At 46.3% G+C, this 24,940-nt stretch overlaps 1 protein-coding gene across 1 annotated transcript in view; it reads right to left on the bottom strand.

The window, feature by feature from the left end:
* Positions 1–24,940, bottom strand: part of D12 (YEATS domain containing 2 homolog D12) — a 91,667-nt gene that overhangs the window by 21,705 nt on the left and 45,022 nt on the right. The window contains exons 9-12 of the mRNA XM_077707804.1: positions 21,631–23,324; positions 14,776–14,858; positions 12,712–12,791; positions 8,682–8,844 (exon numbers count right to left, since the gene is read on the bottom strand). Coding sequence (XP_077563930.1) covers positions 8,682–8,844; positions 12,712–12,791; positions 14,776–14,858; positions 21,631–23,324 — 2,020 coding nt within the window. The remainder of the gene's footprint in view (positions 1–8,681; positions 8,845–12,711; positions 12,792–14,775; positions 14,859–21,630; positions 23,325–24,940) is intronic.

Below are 24,940 nucleotides of genomic sequence, written 5' to 3'. Positions count from 1 at the left end.
GTTTAGTTTATTTTAGCCTTTTGTTCTTTCTCATTGCTGCCACATGTTGTATCCTGAACTGCTGGTATCTATGATCTTGTTCACACCTTTATGCCCTTCCTTCTTGGGCCTCTGGTTCGCAGTACGCACTTCAATAAAAATTTAAAAAATTAGTGACAAGGGCAGCTGGAGGTGCTGAAGAAAAATTGGCTTCACACTAATTGCAGAAGACTCACGGCAGAACACGACGTGTATACCCCACACAAAATAAAACTCGCCGATATAATTTTATTTCAAAACAAGACAGCTATGTACAAAAACAGATAGGCCCCAGAGATTTATAGATACATGAATTAATAAGCCTTAGTTATAAACAAAACTGGCTACGTTTTGTTAAGAGCAGTGATGCCTCAATGAGTTACCAAGATCTAGTTCATTTCCGTAATTTCCACTTATAACGCGGTCTTCTGTTTTGAAATGAAGCCTCTTTCGGCCAAAGTTAGGCAAGTAAAGGGACAACAAAATGAGTTCCTTTGTTTAATGCTACCAAATGTACTAAGTATCACAGAATTGAAACACACAAAATTAAGTGAACAACACTACATACAACAATAAGTTAAGTTTATGCAGACTTGAAAAAAAAAAAAATCAGCACTAGATGACGCTAAACTGCAGCACGGTTTATTGACATTTCATCGATAGGCACACAACTCGTAATGATCAAGTAGTCCCATGCATGTTGAACCCTTTCATTTTGCACCATTCATATTTTTCTTCTCCTGGGTTCCTTAAATATAAATTGATACTTGAGCATCATCACATACACTTTCTTGCAATCAGTAAAAATTCTATGCACTCAACACCAATACAATAGCTTAGAGAGAGAGAGAGAGAGAATAACTTTAATGCAGACCAGCGATGTTAGCCGAGCCGTCGGGCTGGCTTGCTACGCTAAATGAGAGAAGAAAAACAAACAAACAAACAAAATAAAACGTGAAGACGAAAAGATGTCTTTTGATGCGGCCAAAATTTTCAATGACAAAACTTTGTCCAGTTCTGTGCTCCGAAGAAACTCCAAAGGAGCTTTGACAGCACGTGCAGCCTGACTGGGACCCGACCATAAAGGCAAAAAGCAAAAATGCTCATGTCGAGATTTTGGCATATTTTAAAGATATTTAGGAGGTCAAAATAAATCCAGAGTACTTTAATACGGCGCAACTCATAGTCCAAGTGTAGCTTTGGTGCATTAAACCCCATAATCAATCAAATCAATGTGACCAGTTGAGAGGTAGAAAACACAGTTCATTTGCAGCGCCTTGCTTTATCTTTTTGCAAAAACACATGCCCGCTGCCAATAAAGCTGCAAGTTACTATAATGCCAATACCATCAAAGTACTCCTCATAAAATCAAACGCTCTTACAATCACAGCTAAAACAGTCAGCTTCCGACCGTTCTAGTGCCCTTTTCCACTTCTCCCTACGCTTGGCGCCAGACAGAAGACAAAAGTGCTACACCCGTTCATTTGTGCCTCTGCGCCTGGAATGGCAGGTCGACACACAGCCCAATCTAGGCATTCTCGAGCTCAGGACACCTGTCGGTTACTTTATGCACAAAGCGCAAGCACATGAGCTTAGTGCAACAGGGATGGTGTAGTGGAAGAACCACGTAAGGCAGACCGAGGCCATTGCTGCATGAAATGGGGCTGAAAGCTGTAATTGCGCGGGAGCCTTCCAGATGATGATAGTGATGTTAGATAAATGATTTGGGAAATGAATACTGAAGACATTAGCTCCACAAATGGCGTTGCTTGCTGCGTCAGATAGGGTGAACATAGTAAATGAAAAAAAAAAATCTGGAAAGAGTACGTAGAAACAATGAATAAGAGGGAGAATGAAATAAATCAGGAACATTTGAAAAAATGGCAGTAGTAGGATAACAGATCTCAGGATCTCAAAGTTATAGAACGTCGACCAATCTAGAGCCTTTGTCCGTAGCGCACTGTCAGCATGACTGCTACAGTTCACAAAAGTGATTCAGTTCTGAAAAGTTTTTTCGTAGCAATCGCACAAGAGTTCTTTTCGCTGTTTCGTGTCGGGTTGCATGCTGCGTGCAGTAGCACAAGAAATGACACATGTTCTCTTTCATAGAGTAAGGGCGTTCTGCATTCTGCAGCCCGTCCAGCCTCTGCATAAGCGTTTTGGAAGAAAACGTTCACTTTGTGGAGTAATTTTTTTAGTTTATTTTTTGATCTTCTGCTGTTGAATGAAGCTAGACCCTCAAGCAGGTGGACAAAAGGCTGAAAGTTGGTACACATAAAAACTGAGTGGAAGAAAAATGAGAAGTGAGCAAATGGTGTGTTAAAGCCAGGAAAATCTCGATGTCATTAGCAATGGTCTTGACCGCCACCGCCTTTGACACTTCTGAAACCTCTACCAGTTGGTATACAGTTGTTCATTTATTTTTAAGTGTGATAGTACGACCGCGTGTTAAGCTTTTTTGCACAACTTCAGCGTCATGCAAAAAGTCAACGAAAGAGGGCATGCCATGCAGTGAAGCTAGAAAATTTGAATGTCATGCGGCAAAGCCAACTTTTACTGCTCAATTATTCCCAAATTTTCAATACTCGAAAACATTCAGCACTTTGAATGATAAAAGTGCACTGCAAATCGAATAGCAAACAGCATTCGCAAAGTGTTTGAAATTTCAGAAATTTCCAAGCCTCTATTGTATTTTTCTGTGTTTGGCGGGACCATCAAATAAACGGATGGACATTAGAAGAAGGTGGTTCCTTGGAAGCCAATATCACTATACCACTTGATAAGGCACTTTCTAAACTCCCCAGAATTGTGTCAGGACTACCGACGCTGTGATCAGAAACTACGACCAGCTAGGGATAGCAAAACTTACGGACAGTACGAGTGAAGCTGATGCCGTTTACTACATGCTGCACTAGGCTGTTGCACGTTACTCTCCCAAGCTTCAGGTGGTTTTTGACGTTTCATCGCACAGTAACTCACTGAAATATTTCAACAACTTTGAAAGTGGACTGAACCTGACCTCCGATTTAGTCAGTCTATCGGTGTATGCAATGGGCTTTCGAATGCGTGGTGGTGCTATTTGCTTAGCTGCACCGGTGCCATCTGCACGGTTGCATTTTGCCGCATGGGCCACGGCGTTCCTGATGTGAAATGTGGTTCGCAGTGTGGTGTTGGCAAGAACGTTCATGTGGACAGCGTTTTTTTTTTTTCGAGCGATTTGTGGATTTGCGAATGCCTTGCTACAAGTAGTAGTCAGCATTGTTTTTGCGTCGAAATTCCAAACTGTGCTGTGCACGCTTGCTACAACCGAAGATAAGAAGCAGGCCGCATGGCAAAAGCAAGCGTGTCGCCTTTTTTTTTTTTTTTTTTTGCTGTTTTGGAGCCAAGGATAGAGCAACGCTTGACGACAGTCCGCCTTCATGCGACGAATTTACAATGAAGTTATCGATAATGGGACTAATCAGTACTGAATCTGTTGCACCTGTTTCGTTCCAAGTGGAAACGACGGGCCTTGAAGCTTTCACCTCACACTTTGTCACATGCTTGAAACATTGCGCAGTGCTCTCTGCACCGCTGTCCGCACCTGTCTAACCGTTGGACAGGCGCTGATAACGTAGTCCGCTTTGCACTATCTCCGTGTGACCCGCCGCGGTGGCTCAGTGGCTAAGGCGTTGCGCTACTGAGCACGAGGTCGCGGGTTCGATTCCCGGCCGCGGCGGCCGCTTTTCTGATGGAGGCGAAAAGCAAAAACGCCCGTGTGTACGAGATTTCGGCGCACGATAAAGATCCCCAGGTGGTCAAAATTAATCCGGAGCCCTCCACTACGGCGCGCCTCATCGCCTGCGTTGCGTCGGTGCGTTAAACCATACAATCAATCAATCAACTATCTCCGTGTGATCCCCATGCATTGATTTTCTAATTTTTGGGTTGCTTCAAAGGACCGTGTCTCGAGTTAGGAAAATTTTTCCACCCAAAGCTGCAACAATATTTGATATGGTGGCGGCGTGCGGGACGAGGCACTGGCTTTACCGAGCCACCCAGGCATGCTGCGCGCTTCTTGGGGAGTGCGAGAGACGGTGAGGTGCTCTGGCAACAGTGTTCTGGTGTGTTGAATGTATGACTGACGTCTACCTAAGCTCCCAATGATGGTGAGCAATTACGCAGAGGTTCTGGGTGGAAGCAATCGCGACATATGTATATAAAATTAGGTGCAGCCACGTCGACAAAGATTCGACCGATAGTTTTCAAGTGCTTTTTTTTTATGTAGACGAGGTGGAAATTATAAGCAAAACAAGATTATGGAACACGCTTTGAATACTGCAAAAACAGCGCAGAGACAAGCGATAAACCATATTGCTCTAGTTTGCCAATCCATAAGTCTTCATCTCTGCGCTGTTCTTGAAGTAGTCAAATTGTATAGCCAACGTCAAGCTTTAGTGCATAAGCACAGAACGCGCTTGGTCATTAAAGAGCACTCGAAGACGACAAAAGAGTTGGATGCCCACAATTACCTGAAAAAAGGTTGCATTTCATGTACACATATTCACCTAAAAATACTGGAAGTAGACAAGGCTGCAGCTGGATGCACAGTCGGGTTAGCCTCATTGATAAAGTATGCCGGCTACCTTAACACATCGTGTTACAAGCATGTGCAAGGTATGAGGTGAAAGCTTTGACGGCCGTCGTCTCCATCTGAAATAAAATGGGCACGCCTGATTCGGTACTGATTAAACCCATCATCGATAGCTTCTTTTCGAATTCGTTGCCTGAAGTCAGATCGTCTTCAAGCACTGCTCTAGCTACCGCTTCAAAACAGAAAAAAAAAGCGAAACGCTTGCTTTTGTTGTGCGGCCTGCTTTCGGATCTGCGGTTGCAAAAGTGTGCACAGCACAGTCCGAAATTTCAAAACAAAAACAATGCTGACTACTCCTTGTGACAAGGCATTCACAAACCCACGAATCACGCAGAAAAAAACACTGCCCACGCGAACGTTCTTACCAACACCACGCCGCAAACCACGTTTTGCATCGGGAAACATGCTGCCTGCACGGCAGAATGCAACTGTGGATATGGTGTCGGGGCCGTCGTGTAGGTAGCATTGCTGCACGGCCAAAAGCCCAGTGCATACACCCTATTGCTGAACTCCCGAAGACACCAAGTGGCGCAAGGGTCGGATATCAAACAAACATTTTTAAAGGTTGGCATAAAACCGGTGGACAAAGATGCACTGCGTTTCCTGTGGTTTCAAGCAATACCAAAACCGGGTGTACCACTTTCACCAGTTTTGACTTGCTGTATGACCCGCATCCCTTTCAGAGTGATGGCTAACCCATTTCTACTTCCCGAAATGCTTCAACACCACTTAAACAAAGAGCAGTACCCTCAAACTGTGAGACATACACGGATGACGTGCTCACAGGAGCTGGAAGCGAGAAAGCTGCCGTGAAGCTGTACAAAAATGCCACTGAAATGTTTGAAGCAGTAAAATGCTATTCCAGTGATTTCAACGTGACTCCCGGGCTACCATGCATCTCGGTTATTTGTCGGGTGTGCTGAAGGTTTTGCGACGTACGTGGGACCCGTGTGCCGACCACTTAACATTCTCTCTATGTATGGATTGTATTCATGGCATAGAACCATTCACAAATTGGCGCATGCTACAAACAACGGCGTGGATATGTGACCCACTAGGGCGCAACGTGAAAACTTGGAAGTGTTGGTAAGCATGTTGAACCCTAGCGTAAACGACATGACAAAGCAGCGCTTCGTGTGTCCTGTTGCTATCGTACTGCGTCTTGTCATTTGCGCTGAGGTTCAACATGAACCACTAAGAAGGGAGGAAGAGGGGGGGGGGGGGCTTTCTTTTTTCATTGTCCATGCCAAGGTCCTGTTCCACGAAGTGTGGCGTAAAAACATCGACTTCAACACGCTACCTACCAACAGCACGGCGGCCTGGAAGGTAGCTAGACGGACTCCCTATCTCTCTGAGGTTCACGTACCCCGGTACTACAGGTTGCAAACAAATGGAGGGAGGGCGGACTGCTTTCACATTTCTGCTGATACCCGTCCAATGCCATATGAGGCAGTTGCCTACCTCACCCTGGAGGGTGAAAACGGTACAAGATCGACAACTCTGGTAAGCAAACAAAGGGTTGCACCAGGCAAGGAAATTACACTGGCGAGACTGGAACTGATGGCATGCCTGCTCGCTGGTCGATTGTGTGGCTATATTTTGGAAGCCCTCAAGCAACAGCCATCAAACATCTACCTACGGACAGATTCAACAACAGCACTCTATTGGATTCATGAAGATGTTGGCCGCTGGAAGCAGTTCACACGCAACTGAGTCACCAAAATTCAACGCCTCGCGAACAAGTGCGTATGTAGACATTATCCGGGAAGAGAAAATCTAGCTCGCGACATCCCAGCCATGCAGCTGGCCAAAAACGCATTGTAGCGGAGCAAAGCACTGTAGATTTGTCCCGCATGCATATTGGGAATGAGTGGTTCCGAAAGCGATATACGATGAAATCGAACTAGGGGAAAGGAAGAAAACAAGATCATTGCCAGCGGCAGCATCGCCACCTACTGAGTCGGGCGTGATCGATCTGGAACACCACGGCAAAATCTTAAGGCTAATCAGAGTCACAGCTCGGGTTTTTCAGTTCATCGCTAGAACCAAACAACAAAGCAGCAAATTGGGACCCCTCATATCCGACGAGCTTAATCAAGCTGAACGATACTGGATATGTTGGGAGCAAAAAGTCACGTGTGCCACCCACGGAACACGAATTACCCCCAACTCCGCTTTAAGAATGTTCACTGATGATTGACAGTGCTGGCATTTTAAGAGTTCAGGGAAGACCACAACATAGCCAACTTTGGTGTGGCTTAAAGCAAACAACTATAACAAAAGCATAAATGGGCATTTGAAAAGGTTTATGATAGAAACCATTTTGTGAACCCGGTGTGTAAACACTACTCACAGGAATATGTCATGACTGCATGATTACATTACAATAACCATGTGCTTCATTAGTAAAGGTAATTTTTCGGATAGTGGTGCATGGAAGCTTTACCTAGCGCATATATGCGGCATACGTAAACAAGCAACAGCTGCAAGTGAAATGACCCCGAAAACTAGTCCCAAACGGAAACAGCATCTCGCATGAAGCACACATCACGTAACCAGGCAGTGCTGAACGCGAAAAAAAAGCACAGCCTGGACACACACTGCAGTTGCTGCACAAAGCACACTTGCCACCACATCACGCGGCCACTAGAATAGGCGAACTAGCGGAGCACTCACGAGGCTGGTTTGGGAACGCCGCAGTCCACCAGCGGCACTAAAGCACTGGGAACACCCTCACATTTCAAAACGCACAAACACCGCCACACATCGCTACCAACTGCGCAGATATACAACGGGAAAGTTATGTAAAAGGTGCACCCCTCGGATGCGATGTGTTTCTTGCAGTATCGGAGCTAGCGGCGCCGCAGCTTCACAGACACACATTCAACTCCGGGAGAACTGCGACGCACCACACACGGCTGATCGCGAGAGCCGAACTTCGACACATCAAACAGATAACAGCACGGCGTACACACTTGATATGAAACTTGCACTGTACACAAGCGCTGACCGCCACTGCGCGTTGCTTTCACTCAGTGACCATATTTTGAACGTTATCGATGATCCAAGCGCGGAGACAGACCTTGACAGCTCGGAGCGCACGAGAGCGGGGCCACGATGAATTTGGACTTATCAATCGTCTCGCGCTAGCGATGAGCGCGACGAGCGTATCTCTACACACTTGATAGAGAACGAAAACACGGCGCACCACTCTGCAGACGTTGGTACTGGTGCCTTTTCTGCTTCGGCTCCACACAAAGCGCGAACATTTGAAATAGACGAACGATAAACGCGTATCGCAGTACCGACTCAGGACCGGGGTGGTCTGTCGTAACTTCTGCAAGTCGTTGTCGTTTTTGATATCACAATCAAGTTGTGCGACGTACACCGTCCCCGCAGCTCGCCGCCGCCATGTTGCCGAAGGCCGATGGGCGGAGCCAACTCCAGCCGGACGGCCCAGCCGGATGGCTCCAGCCGGACAATTCGCTCGCCGAGCGAATTCGACCTCGGCGTCCAACTTGGCCCGACAGGGCCCCCCCGACAGAGCACGACAGGCCCAGCCGGACCATGTTGTGCTCTGTCGGACTCAAAAGAAAACGGGCTTAAGCGGCATAAGGAAGGTGCGCTTAGGAGCGCCTCTTGCGGGGGAATTGGACAAATTTACTTGCGCCTCTCTCATGAGGCGAACAACTCAGCGCACACGCACTATTCTGACAGCACAAGCTTTGAATGATAAGCTCCAGGTTACACCAGTGGTCGAGGCAGCCCAGCGGCATTTGTCGTCAGCCCATGACCGCCAATGTGTGGGCACGGATAATTCTTATCGGCGCATAGCAATAGTATATCCCTTGAACGCTGCGTATTTGTGGCAGATGATGTCGAAGGACCCATCGCAGAACCATTCATTTGATTTTCACCCCTCCCCCGTGATATCATGGTCTGATGACAACTTCTACAAAAAAAAAAAAAAAAAAAAAAAAAAAAAAAAAGAGAGAGAGAGAGAGAGACAGAAAGCGAGACGTGCTCTCACCAGGGTGCAGTGGTGTAAAGCCAAACCGGCGGCAGAGCAGTACGATGCTTCTCTTTGACGGAAGGCCACGGCTGCTTCCAGTGGAAGACGGAGCAAACCAGGCTGGGTGTTGGTGCTCCAAGAGTCGCTCGAGAGTCCGACGCACGTCACAAGCTCGCATCCACTGCGAAGAACCAAGACAGCGTGCTTTCAGTGCCGTTCCATGCGTGGCTGAGCCAAGGCTTTGCTTTAGATGTGGCCAGACGACTGCTTTCCTCTTTTCACCATTACTAATACCTTTGCTACACGGGCATTTGAAACGACATTTGAGTTGTGTGGCCTTCGAAATTTCCAATGTCGTTCAAGCTGCAAGGAGTTCTGCCGAGGGAGCTACGCGACAATCATCAAAGGCAGTTGAAGGCGTCAGTGTTACTTGCCATGTTTTGTTGTTACTACTGGCGCATGGTTCTCAAAACTTGACAATAAAAAGTTAATTTTAATGTTAAACTGGGCCAAAAAAGAATGCCATTGTGAGTGATAAAGTTGATTATAATTGTATATATAGGGGAGACCATTTGCTAAACAGAATGGGCAGTGTTGCCTTTGTAGGCCTTTTTTTATGTTCTTTTTTGCACTGTTGGTGTTAGAGGGACACTAAAGGGTGGAGACAAGTTGGCCTGTATCAATGTATTACAGTGCCAAGAATCTAAATACACCGTTCTCACAACTAGCAGTTGTTTACTAAGGAAGAAAACGCCAGAAATGTGAAAACAGGAGATGACGCCCAGTACAATTTTGGGTGCCATGGTTTCTGACGTCGGAAACATTGTGAACGGTGAGAGCTCACTGGACAAGCATCTCTAGATGTTTTTCTGAAACAAACAGTTCCTAAGCGGTTAAGAATGTGAAATAAATGCAAATCAAAGCCTTCCAAGAGCACGTCGTATCTAAAAACACAGGCTACAGCTTTTGTACACTGCGAGGCAGGCTGCTTCCCTCGCTATTCAGTCAGCCATCATGGTTTCAGTTTTGTTTTCGAACAGCACTGGTGTGCAATTACTGAAGTCGATAACCTACGATGGTCAGCGCCAGAGTATACCCAGTATACCCAGCAGGATGCCACTAAAGAACTGAGGTCCCATCATTAGAATTGGCAAAAGGAACAAAATGTACTTCAGTTAGTTACACAAGCCTCCGGAGCTTCCAATCTCCCGTTCTCCGTGTGCGTGGGAGGAGGAGTAGGAGTAACACTTTATTATAAATGTTATCGGTAAAGCGCACCAGGCACGAACATAATATCCTGTGAAATGAACTTACTGCAAGTGGTTAGCTGACCAATCTGACCATTGCTGCGCCGCTTGTATGCGGGGATGTTGCTTGGCCGATGAGACCCCGTTGTTGAACACGTGTTGCTTGTTTTCATTGTCGCTATAGCTTGCCACTGCGTGCAAATGGTATCTGTGCTCAAATTTGGTCTTGGTTTTGTGTATAAAAATGCGTCTTTGTATCGGGCTGAGAAGCTTTGTTAGTGTTGTTTGTTTTGTTGTCTACCACCCTGTAACGGCCCCATTGGGGCTAACAGTATCGTTAAATAAATAAATAAAAAAAATTTGCCTCGAGCTGTCATTGATAATCCTTAAAGGGACACTGAAGTGAATTCATCAAGCTCCCGTTTTTGCTTGCACTGCGTAGACTGGCTCGAATTACCACACTTTTTATCGTTTATCCGGTTGACAAGTCGGTAATTATTTTATAAAGCTCGAAAGAAGAAAAACTACCATGCGCGGTCTACGGCGGCCGCACCAACTAAACGTTGTGATGACGGGAGGAGATACACCGTGATTGGATGACGCCCAAGATAAGCATTCAAACAAGTTTCAGTTTCGGTTCTGTAAAACAACATGCTTGATATCCGATGTTATCAGATGGGCATTCTCGATACCTCAGTAATCATCATACCGGGCTTCTGCAATGTTGTCGGCTGTAAAATGCCTAAGAAAATCCTCCCAGGACGGCTTGGAATTGCAGCAATCACTAGCCAAGGCCTATGCAGTGGATGAACACCCTCCGCGCCATCGCAGATGCTCAAATGCCAGCTTACACTTTTATTTAGTTTTAGCATTTCAAGCAGCTTTGGTGACTATTTGTTGTACAGCACTCGTGCAGTAAGCGTCCCCCAAATTTCCACATCTCAAGTCTAGCAATTGCATTTCTTTGACTGAAAAGCGTTCGCAGATGTGTGGTCGTGCTGCTGACCGCTGTGCTTGTTGACCCAGCGCAAAAAAGTGCTTCCTGCTCCCTAGTTTTATGCTGTACGGTAAAAGTTTCAGTTGATTTTATTTCCTTAGTACGTATATTGGCTTCGCTGACTTTTCCCACCTTCAAGTGGCCTAAGACTTTCCTACTGGCGTACCAGTCAGCGAAGCGTCGCATGTGCGCTTGTGCAACGCTTGTGTGGAGCGACTTGGACTTGGAGCTTGACACAGTGTACAAACTAACAAAGTAAAGAAAGGCGCATTCTTCCATTCACAAACGTGTCGTGGCTTAGTTTCAACTGAGCAAACGAATTGCGACGACCCGTTGGCGGCCGGCGGACTAAACGCTGTTCCATAAACGCTGGGCCGACTGACTCTGACGGAAGGTCGGTGAGCCGTGCAGTAGCACAGCCAATTGCCAGCTCATCTCCTCCCGACGTCACACGAAAACGCCACAGAAAATGGGCGAGGGTGCAGAGAGGAAGACCGCATTTTTTAATTGATTTTTCTACTCAATAAATTCGCGTAAACGCGCTCAGAGCGGTCGAAACAGGGCCTATGGCCTCCAGACTACAATTAGCGCTAGTAATCCCGCAATGTTTACAAATCACTTCAGTGCCCCTTTAAAGCGCGTATCGCTCTGACCTAGCTGATGACAACTCGACACGACTGCCGTGAAGAGTGTTTATTTCATGCTAGGCTCGCGCAGCACAAGAGATAATAATATGAGATGGCTCTGAAAGCCTGCGAACGCCAGACGGGGTGAGGTGATGGTTCCCTTTGTAACGGCGCCGGCCGGAAGCCGGGAACGCCCAACTTGATATTTGAAATGGCGCTTGTTGCTTCAAATGAGGCTTCACTTGCAGCCGGCTGGATGAGGTCTGGGAATCCAGAATAGGCAGGCACACTGGCCACTTGAGCATCTAAAAGCGCTTCTCATTCTGCCAGAGAAAAATCATAACCACCCAAGCCGGTGTCCTCGGTCAGAGCAACGTTGCTGCAGTCGTCCTCCACAGCCAAAAAATTGCTTGGAGACGAAGAAGCTACCAATTTATGGTCTACACCGCACCGGTGTTGCCAGTGCTTCACTCCTAGTTTGTGGCGCAATGGTTACGTCATGAAAAAATTAAAGGGAAGCAGGTGACAGAAATGCCAGCTTTGTTTGCTTATTTCTCTGCAATAACGCATTGTTGCTCATCCAACAAAAAGCCGAGAGAGCTACAAAACGTATGATCTTTCATTTAAAACAAAATTTCATTCAGCCTTTAGTGTCCCTTTAAATGTAAAAATTCACCTTGAAATCGTGGACTGATTGATAGAAAACTCAAACAAGTGGAACATTATTAATAAGTTGCTCCTTGAAGTTGAAGTTACCAGTAAACAATTATTTTTATAATTGCGGCATGCAAAAAGTGCGCACAAGAGTACAAATGTTCTTCTCTTTAAAGAATTTTTATGCAACCACAAAGGTTGGTGGTAGTGAGTGCCCCTGGACTCGAACGACAGTTGAACCCAGGTCGAGTAGGAACTTAATTCAGTCGAATGAAACCAAGTTTCAAAGGCCTTTGAAATGCCCACATAGCAGGGGTATTATGGTCCTCTACCCAAACAAGGAGTCCACCAACTGACCAAGCTGACCGACTGTGGTGAAACCAATGCAGTGAAACCGGACAACTGTGCATTCTGTGACCTATTGCGCTGGTGAATCAGGGATTCACTGAAGAGGGGTAGGGGGCCTAGATGTTTCCGTGAGGTTGACGCCAACGAAAGGTACTCAAAGATGGGTCGGCACGTACCTCTGATGATCGCCGTTTTGGCAGAGGCCAGGTGAAGAAGGTGGCACTGTCGAGCGCTGCGTACGGGAAGCAGCTCAGCTCTGGAACAGGACACAGTAAATAAGTAAAGGAAATGAAAAAAAAAAAGAAAAAAAAAAGAGAGAAACAACTTGCCAGCAAGACATGAAAGACAAGCCTCCACTGCAGAAACCAACACAGAACCAAACCTCCGGAGATTAACAAGAATGGATACTCAAATTGGTACCGGAGATTAGCAAGAATGGAAACTCAAATTGGTACCCCTTGAACTTACTGTTAAAAAAAAGCTGTTCCACTCAATGTGAAAGCTGTTGGAAGTGCAGATTCGCCATAATGGGCTGCAGCGCCGCTATTTGTTCACTGCCACCACCCATTGCAATTCAAATTTCCCGCCTTCGCAGTGCTCGCGCACCCCCTGCCTAAAACTGCGCCAGCAGGAGTTCTGTTTTGTTTTGTGCTTGCTTTTCCTCCCGTATGTGCCAGCGTTGCACTGCCACTTTGTTTTGCTTACTATCGTAAAAACCAACCCAACGAGTGTTCTTAACTAAATGAACACGGGCACTGCTGGTTAATTACATATATTTTGCCTCAAATGTACCTGCAGTTTTGTTTGCACTAAACAATGGGGAGATCTATGACAACTGTCAGCGGTTCACGAGTTTCGAATAGCTCGGACTATTTAAACCGCTTGGTTTTTGAAGCCTCTGCGGGACACCCTATGACGGTACGCCGGACTCTGCTTGGGTTCGTTATCTTGCTGCACCGCCTGATTCCGGCAGTCGCTTGACATCGAGCGTTACAGCGAACTACGACGACAAGGCGAGCCCCTAAAGTGCTCTGCACTTAAAAAATCCTGTGCACATTACTGCTCTGTGAAGTCCCAGAACTGAGCTCACTATTCAGTATAATGTAACTAGACATAGTTTTATGGCATACGACAGAACATCGTTTGAGAGTTCTGAGAAAAAATTATAATTTGGCATTACAAGCGCCAGCTGGGTACACACAGGGTTCGAGTCAGCCGCAGACAATGTTCACTTCTTCAGCATACACTAAGTGATGCTTTGTTTAGAGCATTTGTTCCTTCCCTCTTCTGGCCCGCTGCAGGGATTTTTTTTTTTTTTGGCAAAAGGTGGCAACCATAGACAGGAGAGGATGGCAAAAGTGAAAAGCTATTTAAGATTGAGGGCTTAGCCATTATCTGTAGTGTCTTTTCTCCCTTTTATTTGTGTTTTTTTTCTTCCAATTTGCAAGTTGTGAGCTCAACTCTGACTGATGTGCTTCCTCCCCCCTTAGAGAAAGATGACTACCCTAGTTACAGTTGAAAATTTCGACATCAGCCCCAAATCCAGCCCAGCTTGCACTAATTCTGCCCCTAATTTCCCTCCGATGATTTAGATCAGCGCAAGGACCGTTCCCAAGATTGTAATAATTACCTATTTGCTCACGTACCTGATTATCTATCTTGAAGGGGCATTTTTGTGCCTGTTCGTTTACTATTGGTTTTCATTTCGCTGTGTAATTTTTAGCCCCGCAGCCACGCTTTTTAGTCGAGTTCGCAAGAGTTCCCAGCATAAACAACACGGAGATAAAGATAAGGTTCTACAGTTCTGACATCCGCTTTTGGCCACAGGTTGCAACAGACAAAAAATAAAGCACAGACTGCAAAACAAAGACAAAACAAAACAAAACAAAACAAAGACTGCGAGTGATGAAACTAAGTCCACCTTAAAATTTGCATAGGTCCTCTGTGGTCACAAAAACAAGCCAGAAAAAAATCTTCCCTTTCACGAATATGACAGCCGCAACTTTCCCATTGCTCGAACGCAGGAAAACCTGAGCTGAGCATTCCTGCAATCATGTACAACGTGCCACTGGAGTGTTAATAGTAACACAAAGTGCCGGAGAGATGCAAAATTGCACTCAGACAGAAAGCTGGTGCAAAAGGTCAGCGTTTGACTTGAACGGCCGTTGCGATCACTCACACCAATCACTTGTACTAGCGACACGGGTGAGGTCATCAGCCGGGAAGCAAGGCATACTCACTCTCCTCGGCGCTCACCCCTACCAGGGGGAACTGCGCTGCCACCGCAAGCAGTGCACTCCGAACATCCTTGCACTCCGAGAGCCTGCACAGAGAGGCAGAGAAAACGCCGTCAACTACAGTCATCGCGAAGGCCTGTCAGACGACCAAGTGCCACACAGACAAGTAGTCTGCTACATCTATCCGGAAAATGCGATGCATTTGTACTCTGTACAGGCATCCGTAGCTATCCTTTTCCCCAATAGAACAGGAAAGTAGAATGGAGGGAGGGGACGGGAAAGGTTGGTACTGCGTCACCCAGAACATGGTGGGCGGTTGGTGGTGAGAACATCTGCATGACCGAACAGTTCAATCAACAGATGGGTGAATGTGGGAAGCCCACACCTGCAATGCCATTTGAAGCAAGCATAAAAACAGTGCAGTTGAACCGCGTTATAACATGCACTGATACAGCAAATTATCGGCTATAGCGAACTAAATACAAACTTTGGTTGGTCATGCTTTATTTCAATTACACTTATTCTTTTATAACGAAACCGAAACTGTGAAAGCCGTGCGCGAAATCGGATGCAACGAAGAAATATTTGACCAGAAGTGTGAGAAGCTACCTGAAAAAAAAAAACCTGCGCAGTTCAAACTGCAGAAATGTAAAGGCCCCTTTGTTCGTGGACACAGCTGAAAACTTCATCCTACTCAGTGCTGTGAGTAGCCACCAGACGAAGATCACACCCTTCATCATATAAATAAGGACGCAGGCCTGTATCGTCAAGTGAACTTTGTTCTGTTGTAATTTCACGCACCCATGTTCCAGTTCATTGAGGTTGAAATGCAACAAGGAGAAAGGTAGGGGTGACCTTGCTTATAGTGGATTCGAAGCCTTAAAAAGTGCATTTTTGTACCAAGTATTTTTGTGCGAGCCAGATTTTCCATTTGTTAGAGCCGATTTTTGCCGCTACTTTTACAACGAATATCAGATATAACAAACTAATTTGCTGTCCTGATGCTATTGGGGTTCGACCGCCTTATAACACGCACTGATACAGCAAATTATCGGCCATAGCGAACTAAATACAAACTTTGGTTGGTCACGCTTCATTTCAATGACACTTATTCTTTAAAATGAAACTGAAACCGTGAAAGCCATGCACGAAATCAGATATAACGAAGAAATATTTGACAAGGGGTGTGAGGGGTGTGAGAGTGTGCTTGGTATTCAGCTAACACATTATTTCCTCTTCCACCTTGTTCTGTCAATGCAAATCCGTCTACTTGACATCTCTAATCAGCCACCAGATTAGTGAATTAGTTAATATACAGTGGACTCTCGTTAAGACGAACTCAGGTTAAGACAAACAAAACTTTTGCTCTCTTCTGACACGCACAATGCTAAAAATGTCCGCTGATGACGAATTTCTGATAATACGAACAAATTTTCGTGGTGCCTTTTAGTTTTTCTTAACGGGAGTTTACTGTGGTTCCAAGAGAGTGAGTGTAGAGGTTTGCTGAAGGTTTGCATGAAAGTGGGAAAGGAAAGTGCAGTGCTTCTAAATGCAGTGCCAGTAAATGACCTCGAAATGCGCAATAAAGACGGTGCTTCCAAAACACAAGGTGGCAACAGTGCCCAGAAAAAATTGCCAAATACATTGCTGGGCACTTATGCACCACTGGTGCCCCTGCACTGGAAAAAAGGGTAGTGAGGCGGTGAATCAGTTTGTCTGGCCAAAAGAGAAGTACCTAATTGAATGGATAATTCAAGGATTGCTGAAAGTAAACAAAGAATATACACTCTCCCACCTTTTCTTTTCGGCCTTGTGCGTTTCTAATTTCCAGTGCCTGCTATAAAAGATCCACAAGCAGGGTTATTTTGTCTTTCAGTTTTCTTTCAACAGTGAAGCAGTGTAGCGAATTGTAATTTTTTGTGTCTGCAGTTAAAAATACCGAGAAATTGCCGAGCGCATGCACGTGACCAAGGGCTTTGCGGCAACCGCAAAGAAAGGACAAGCGGCGTGCGGCACACGTTTGTCAAGCCAAGCACACCCACTTCAAAGATGGGCCAAAAAACTCTAGTGTCCGCCATCGTGGCAACACTTCCTCTGAACGAGAAAGCCTCCAGTGTTCACTGTAACTGTGGCAGCACTTGCCTGGAATGAGAAAGACACATCATAGCATATGCCCCTCCAAGGTGTTGTCCAGTGATTATCACTACCAAAAAAATTAAAGAAGCTCACACTTGTGGAAACGTAGATGGTGTAAAGGTCGTTGCGGCAGCGAAGAAGAAGCAAATTGGCTGCAATCGTGGACTTCAACCGTCGTGATGGTCGTTAAGGTTGCGTACAGCTTCGCTACCTTAGAGTCTTGCATGTTACTGTGAACTTCCTTCATTTTTTTTAAGGACATTGATCTCAACACAGCTGCACCAGGAAAGGGATGTGCAAAATCAAAATATTTCCAAGATGGACGCAACTTTTTCGTCAGTTGGTTTTATTTTTGCAATGCCAACTTGCAGACTGAAATTGCTGCGCCATGGTGTACGAGGTCTGTGCAAGTGCAACCGCAACCACAACAGGTCTTGGATGAACACATGCATAAAATTCCTCTTCCTTTTTCCACCAGGAATAAGGACATCTCACTGAAGTTGCTCTTAAATGGGCTATAAAGATAAAATACAAGTTTCATTCCTTACAAAGACTGCTCTGTCTCGATAACAATTACACCAATTGTAATGCAAACTTTGAAGAAACAATCAAGATATCAGGAAAAAATTAAAGCCGTTCCAGTCAATGTGAAAGCTGTCGGAAGTGCAGAGCAGCGATTCACCGTAACCGGCTGTAGCGCCGTTATCCGTTCACTGCTACCACTCAATGCAATTCATACTTCGCGCCTTTGCAGTGCTCGCACGCCCCCTGCCTGAAACTGCGCCAGTGGGAGTTCTGTTCTTTTTGTGCTTGCTTTTCCTCCTGCACGTGCCAGAGTTGCACTGCCACTTTTTTTCACTTTCTATTGTAAAAACCAACCCAATGAGCGTTCTTAACTAAATGAATGCGGACGCTGTCGGTTAATTATGTACACTTTGCCTCCAATGTGCCTACATTTCTCTTTGCGCTAAACGACAGGGAGATGTATGACAAGCGACAGTGGTTCGGGAATTTCGAACGCATATGACTATACAAATCGCTTGGCTTTTGAAGCCTCTGGGTTACGCCGCGACGACGGAACGCCATGTGGCTTTACTCGGGTCCAGTGAGCGATCTACGATGACAAGGCGAGCCCCTAAAGTGCTCGGCCCTTAAAACCGACGAAGCCACGGCAACCTACAGGTGACTTTCTGGCTAGGTCTCTAGACGTAACAGGATGTGGTTTGTGTAATCGGCGGTTGCCGACCGAAGCCACCACCAAGAAGCATGACTGGGCGATTGTAGTTGTGCCTCGAGTTTTTTTTTTAGTCATATCACTTGAATGTTAATGTGCACTTGATGTACTGATAACTATGTTTTTACCACTCTTTTTATGGCATGACTTCCGACATCGTGTAGGGCAAAATTCGAAAGCTTTTCAGTATTCCTTAAATTTTCTTGGTTAAAAAAACATCCTTCGTGGCTGCAATTAAGTTGAGTGAGTTACCAAAGGGTAATACATTCATATAAAACAAGGCTGTATTTCGTCTTTAAAGGGGCCTTGCAGACAAAATACATGTTCGTTTTATTCAAAAGATTTGGTGTTTTCTAGTCCAGCTTGTCCGGAAGGAAACAATGCTTTATTCACTGAGAGATTAATCAATTTAAGTTAAAATTTTGATCCTCCTGCCTAATCGTGTGTTTTCATAACGTCTGCAATGACACCACACGAGCAGGTCTTCAAGCTAAACCTAGTGTACTGCGGAGCCTTGTTTACCATCAACCTAGATGGCGCCACCATACCGCAGTGGACTCTTTTCTGCCTTTGCTTTGTTTTTGACTGCATTTGTAGCTGGCTTATTTTTGCAAGGTGGAAAATAATTGTTTCCTGAAAAGTGGTGTTTGCTTGACAAATATGGTCACGCCAATCGGCCAGTGTCGTTTAAGACAACTTGAAAGTGGCGCACTGCTGTGCAGCTAAAACAAGCATACTGCCTGCAGTACCAACAGCAGTGCGCATCGGCACTTCTATGCTTAGGTGTACTTTCGTAACTTCCACTGCTTATCCCACCATTCATACCGCTATAAAAAGAATGTGCCCTAAATGTAAGCATCAATAGCTCGTTTGGCGAGCTTATAAATTTATAATCCCTGCCTAATTTGCCTTTGCTTTTGCTGGCCTCAGCGAATCGCAGAGCTGGCCCATATGACATAACAGCTTCTGTTGCAGGAAATGAGCTAGTCGGTCGCACGGCCATTCCCCCTTTTTTTTTTTATGCAGCTTATTTGAGCAGTGTGCATTAAAAGTGGTGTCAGCATGATTCTAACGAGGCAACCTTTCAAATGCACCAAACTTGTGTTTTGTCTGCATGGCCGCTTTAAGGCCCCCGAGTAACAAGCCGACTCTCAATACCTTAGGACAGAGAAAAGCCTGCCAGAGACGGCACAGTCGTGCCAGACAACAAACGTGCACTGTGCAGCAGCTCCCGCTCATCTTTTTTTGTTTGCTTTTTCTCAGAGTTGTGACACATTGCAGCAGCAGCTGCAGTTGCTGCTCGGGGCGGACTATTCTCGAGAGCTCAGTTATGCATTATTTTCTACAACTGCGAACATTGTGAAGCTCCGCATGTTTCTGTAGTCAGCTCACAGCAAGCCACCTGCTGCGGCCAAATTGATTTGTCAAAGTTTACAGCTGCTATCATGGGGCGTTCGGTGCAAAACCTGCAATCGTTTCAAGCATGCATAATAAGCCCAGCACAACCACAGAACTGTTTTTCCCTGCATTCTACAATGTTGCCACCCGTTACAGTAACACCCTCTTCAAAATTTTGAGTGCGGAGCACCAAGTTTGTGAAAAGCACCCTTTCAGCACACGTTAGGTTCTTGAAATTCAATGCGTTAAGGCATTGAAAAGTATCAAAAGGCAAAAGTGACACTTACCGCATTTACTCACGTAATGATGGCACTTTTTTTTCCAAATATATCATGCAAATTTAGGGGTGCGATCAATACGCGAGGTAAATTTTTGGTGAAAGAAGTTTGAGCACACAAAACGCAAGTTGTTGCACGTCCGAATGTTTACGATAAGTCTCATGAATATAATAAACATTAATAAAAACATAATAAAAATTCCACTGACCACCGACTGACCACCGAGTGACGCAAAATGCAGTGTTTTCATTACGCAACGCGTCGGAACGAGTTTGCTGCGATGTGAGAACAGGTCGACCAATAAGTGGCTGCTGCTGTCACAGTGTGGGACCTCAAGACACGGCTGCCGACGCAGCAAGCCGAGCACGTTTTTTTATGTCTCGTGAGTACATTATGATTATGTGCATTTAGTGAGAGTTTCTTCCGCACCAATAATGAACTCATGCTTGCCGATATCGTTAATATCATCAAGTCCGCGTCAATAACGTAGCCCTGTCCGCTTTGAAAGAGGAGGAAACTAAGGTAAGCACGACCATCGTCATCAAACTTGGTGCACATACGACATATGGCTGCGGCAAGTTCAGGGTGCGATCATTATGCGAGTAAATACGGTAAGTTACTTTTGCAAATGCAGGGGTAAGGGACCTTGCTTCTCTGTAGCGCTGTGCAGTGCCTAAGCTTGAGCGAAAGCAGTAGGAAAAATTCACGCCGTTTTTACTGTGAAATAAATCCATGAAGGGGGAGTTCGCCTTCACTGATGTCTAGCATTTTGGCTCCATTTCTGCTTCACTCCCGCCATTCTAAACTCTGGACCTGCACGTAACTTTCTTCAACTTTGTTACATCCAGCTTTACCTGCACCTCTTTTGATTCCACATACAGTTATGGTTCACTGCCACGGTTGCTAGGATTTGCTTTGGAAGCATACGTGAGGCTAGCAGGTCCAAAATTTCACTTTCAAGCATTCTAGGGCCCCATCAAGAAAACCATTTCGGTTCGAGGGGTATTAAGTAAAGCCCTTTTGTTAGGGGTAGAAAGCATATACTCAAAAAAAAAAAAAAAAGCTTAGACTAATGCATAAGACAAAGGTAGCGAAGCTGTATGCAACCTTCACGACCATCACAAACACGAAGGTTTAGGTCTACAATTGCAGCCGATTTGCTTCTTGGCTTCCGCAAAGACCTTTACTCCATCACTGTTGGTATATATAAGTGTGGGCTTGTTTAGTTTTTTTGGCAGTGGTAATCATTGGCGATCATTTTGGACAAACAAAAGCTCTGACGTGTCTTTCTTGCTCCGAGCAAGTGTTGCCACAATGACGGCGAACGCTGGAGGTATTTTTTTTTTTTTGGCCAACCTTGGCCAATCTCCCCAACTGGGTATGCTTGGCTTGACAAACATGCACCTGGGATGCTGGGTGGTCGCCGCCAGGCGCGTACTCAATCCGCTCGGCATTTTCTTGGTTTTTTTAACTGCCGGGCGGTCACCACAATCTTGGCCAATCTGCCCAAGTGAATAATGCTTGGCTTGACAAGTGTACACCAAGATGCTGGGCGATCGTTGGGAGGCATGCACACACGACCTCTAGGACTTTTCTAGGTTTTGTTAACTGCTGGGTGGTTGCCGCTACGCTCACGGACACGCATGCACGCTTGGCAATTTTTTGGTATTTTTAACTTCGGACACGAAAAATTACGATTTCCTAAACAGCTCCGCCGTTAAAATGGGTTGACTGTCTCTTTAACATTTTAAATGTTTTAGATGTATCCCTGAACAGAGGCCTGAAACCACGGAGCATAGCCGAACTGCTAACCTGATGGCGTCCAGCCTCTCCTGCAACTCCTTGGCAAGATCCACCTTCTCAGGCTGGCCTTGCAAGACGGCTGTGGGAGACACGACCGTCGTCTGGCCCCCCGACGGCACGGAAGGCGTCAAGGAAGGTTTCTCCTGAACTGTTGAAATCCTGGCCGCAGCATCCTGGGCACTGACAGCACCGGCCGGAAGCAACACAATCTGGTTCTGACCAGGAAGCACGACAAACGTGTACGTCGATACCCCCGCTGTGGAACCGGTCACCGGGGCAGACGACACGGTCGACAGGGCAGATACGTCTGCCATTTGTGACCCGGTCCTATTGCAGATGTCACTGACTGCACTGTTCATCACTGCCGTGGTGATGGGCGGAGCTGACACCGTGGCAGACGAAACGGGAGTGGCCACATTCGCACCAATCACACCCGGCTTGTTGCAGACGACGCTGAGCAAGCTAGTCCGGTTCGCCACCGTCACGGCGATGCTAGGCCTAACAACCGGTGACACCGCAGTCACGCGCACAAGGCCCGGTGCACCGTTTGGCGTCAACAACGTATTTGAACCGCTCGCGACGTTCGGAGGCACAGTCGCCGACGGCAATGCAGGCCTGATGACCCTCAGCGCAGACGTTGAGGTTGTGGGGCCGGCAGACGGCAAAATTTTTACACCCCCATCGTTGGGTACACTCGTCAGTTTGTGGCCACTCGCAAGGACGTTCGAAGCCAAGACACTGCTACTGCCTGGCACACCGGCCGGGGCCAGTGCCACTAAAGAGGCCTTTCCCGTAGACTTCGGAAGGAGCGTTGCTTGTCGAGGGGCAATAGCGACTGCAGGGCCTGCTTTAGTGTGGGGCGCTCCAAGGCTTCTGACGACAGTTGTCTTCACATTGGCCGCACCAACGGCCGGTTTGCTGCTTGCCTCTGGTCCCAAGCACACCGTTTTACCCGTCACACTGGGTAAGCCAGTGCCACTGAGCACTGTTGCAGGCTGCAAAACGGATGGCTGCTTGGGAAGAACTTGTGGCTTGCCGGGCATGGTCGATGGAGACAGCAGGGAAGTGGCTGGGATGAGAAGTACCCTGCCCAGGGCATCTGTGCACTTGACGAACGACGTCGAGATCACACCATTCTGCGTGGGAGACTTCGGCAGCAAGAGCTTGGGGGTAGCGACACTCGCGACTGACGCACTAACTGGTGGTGTCGCTGCGGTGAGGATGGGTGGTGTCGTTGGTATGGCCACCCCGGCAGAAGTTGAAATTTTTCGCACGATGTTGGTGGGATTGTTCTTGTCAAGCATCGCAGGGATGGCGGTGTCAATGGGCGCTGAACAAGATGTGTCTACCCCTGCGCGATCGTCCACAGCGGTAACGACATCCAGATTGTTTTGCTCTACTGTTTCCACCTGCCTGTCCAATGGTTGTGACGACACCACGGCTAACGCGCTTCCGTCAGGGGCTTCAGAAGCGCACTGTAGTTCGGCACTGTCAGCTGGAATGACGGTGCCCTCGCAAGCACCTGAAGATGCTTCCGTTCCAGCTTTGTCAGCACCGCTGGCCATCGACTCTGTTGACTCCGTCCTTCCAGACTCCGCGAGTGCCTTCTCCCGAATTCCGCTGGATGGCTTCATATCGACGTCCGTGCTCGACGGAGTCTCGGGAAGCTCCGTTGCTGATGACGGCAACCAGAGATCAACAACCTGCAATGTGCACAGAAGATGTGCATACAGTACAGAAAACGGCAAAACTTCCAGCGACACCATTTTTAATTTTAGAGAACAACCAGTCTGCAGCCACCACTGAGACCATAAGGCACAAATATTACAAAGGCATTATCAAATATCACAAAGGTGATATTGTCTTTCTATTTGATGAAACACTGTAAAACTCCTGTGTTTAACCTTAAAACAGATTGTATGAGAGGAGGTAGGAGAGGACCAACACCAGTACCTCCAGCCTCCTACGTATACATCTAGACGAAGGGATAATAGCAAGAAAATGGGTGAATATTCATGCCGCACACCTACATTTGAAGAGTCTTTTTCTAAAAACTTTTAAAGATAGGAATTCCCTGCCCGACACTGTTGCTTCCACCCCTTATAATATGTTCTCAACTGGGCTCTAGCAGCACTTGCGTACAAGTACACCACGACTTCCACACCACGACAGCTGTTTCCATTGAGTGTGCTGCTGTAGTATGCTGCTGTAATCACGCCAAACATCATATTTTTTCTCCTCTGGTCTTCTGTTGTGTTTCAGAATATCCAGGTTTATTCACACCCCCTACAGCAATGCCATAATGTGGGTATTTTAATAATAAAAATAAATAAATAAATAAGTAAGTGACTAAATAAGGCCGCGACATCTACATCACAGCCAGATGCGTGCAGCAATCCCGCAGGGAGCTCAGCACTGGGCCTATCGACACAAATGGAGAGAGTATGTAAGCAGGCAGCAAGCGTGCGAAAGGAGAGGCAGTGCCAGAAAGATGATTTCATGCCAGTGAATCGATGGCAAATTCCCACCTTGCTGCATGGACATTTAAACGACTCTTGAATTACCAGAACTTGCCACTCAAACCGAAAGCTGAAACAACATTTGTCTGGGTTCGCTCCTGAACGCAATAATAAATAGTGTCACGTTTTCATTCGAACCAAAAAGCTTTTTTTTTTTTTTTTCATTTTTCAGTTTCGGATTTTGCTTCATTCCGACACCCTGCCCAAAAGCACCTTCCTCTCTTTGCCGTTAACCTGCACGTCACCGGCGCATTGCGGGAACGCCTGAACAACTTGTGGAGGAAGCCGGTGCCCGTTTTCAGCGGTCAATTGTAAGCGTTCAAAGTGTGACACTACAACCAGTGCCCAGCTAGCTTTAACTCATTGCAAGGAATGTGTTGTGCCCGCGTTTTTGCTGGGCCTTTCTCTCTTTCAACAAGGCATAATCTCATGCATCCGAGGGCATTCAGACAACACTTCCTTTGCATCTTAGAGGTTAGAAAAGATTCTAAGTTTTAAAATAGTGCTATTCGACTTGAAGCTGAATTCAACTAGCAATATTCGCGCAGCCCCAATGTAGTGGTATGCACACGCTTTTATGGATAAAGGAATCGCAGCCAACAACACAAACGAGAGGTCGTGAAAGCACTTCCAAGTGTTTACACAATGTTTCTTTTTTTTAATGTTGCCTCTTCATTCCCTTATTCTTTGCCACAAATGCCCCTGCCCTTTTCTACTTTTAAGCAATGCCGAAGGTACAAATGGGGCCTTTACCTGTCTTCATTCATTCATTCATTCATTCATTCATTCATTCATTCATT

The sequence above is a fragment of the Haemaphysalis longicornis genome, unplaced genomic scaffold (assembly GCF_048455015.1).
Source record: "Haemaphysalis longicornis isolate Haplotype H1 unplaced genomic scaffold, Haemaphysalis longicornis Haplotype H1 scaffold_4, whole genome shotgun sequence".
NCBI lineage: Eukaryota > Metazoa > Arthropoda > Arachnida > Ixodida > Ixodidae > Haemaphysalis > Haemaphysalis longicornis.
The sequence above is the reverse complement of the archived record's forward strand: the minus strand, read 5'-3'. Positions and strand labels throughout refer to the sequence as shown.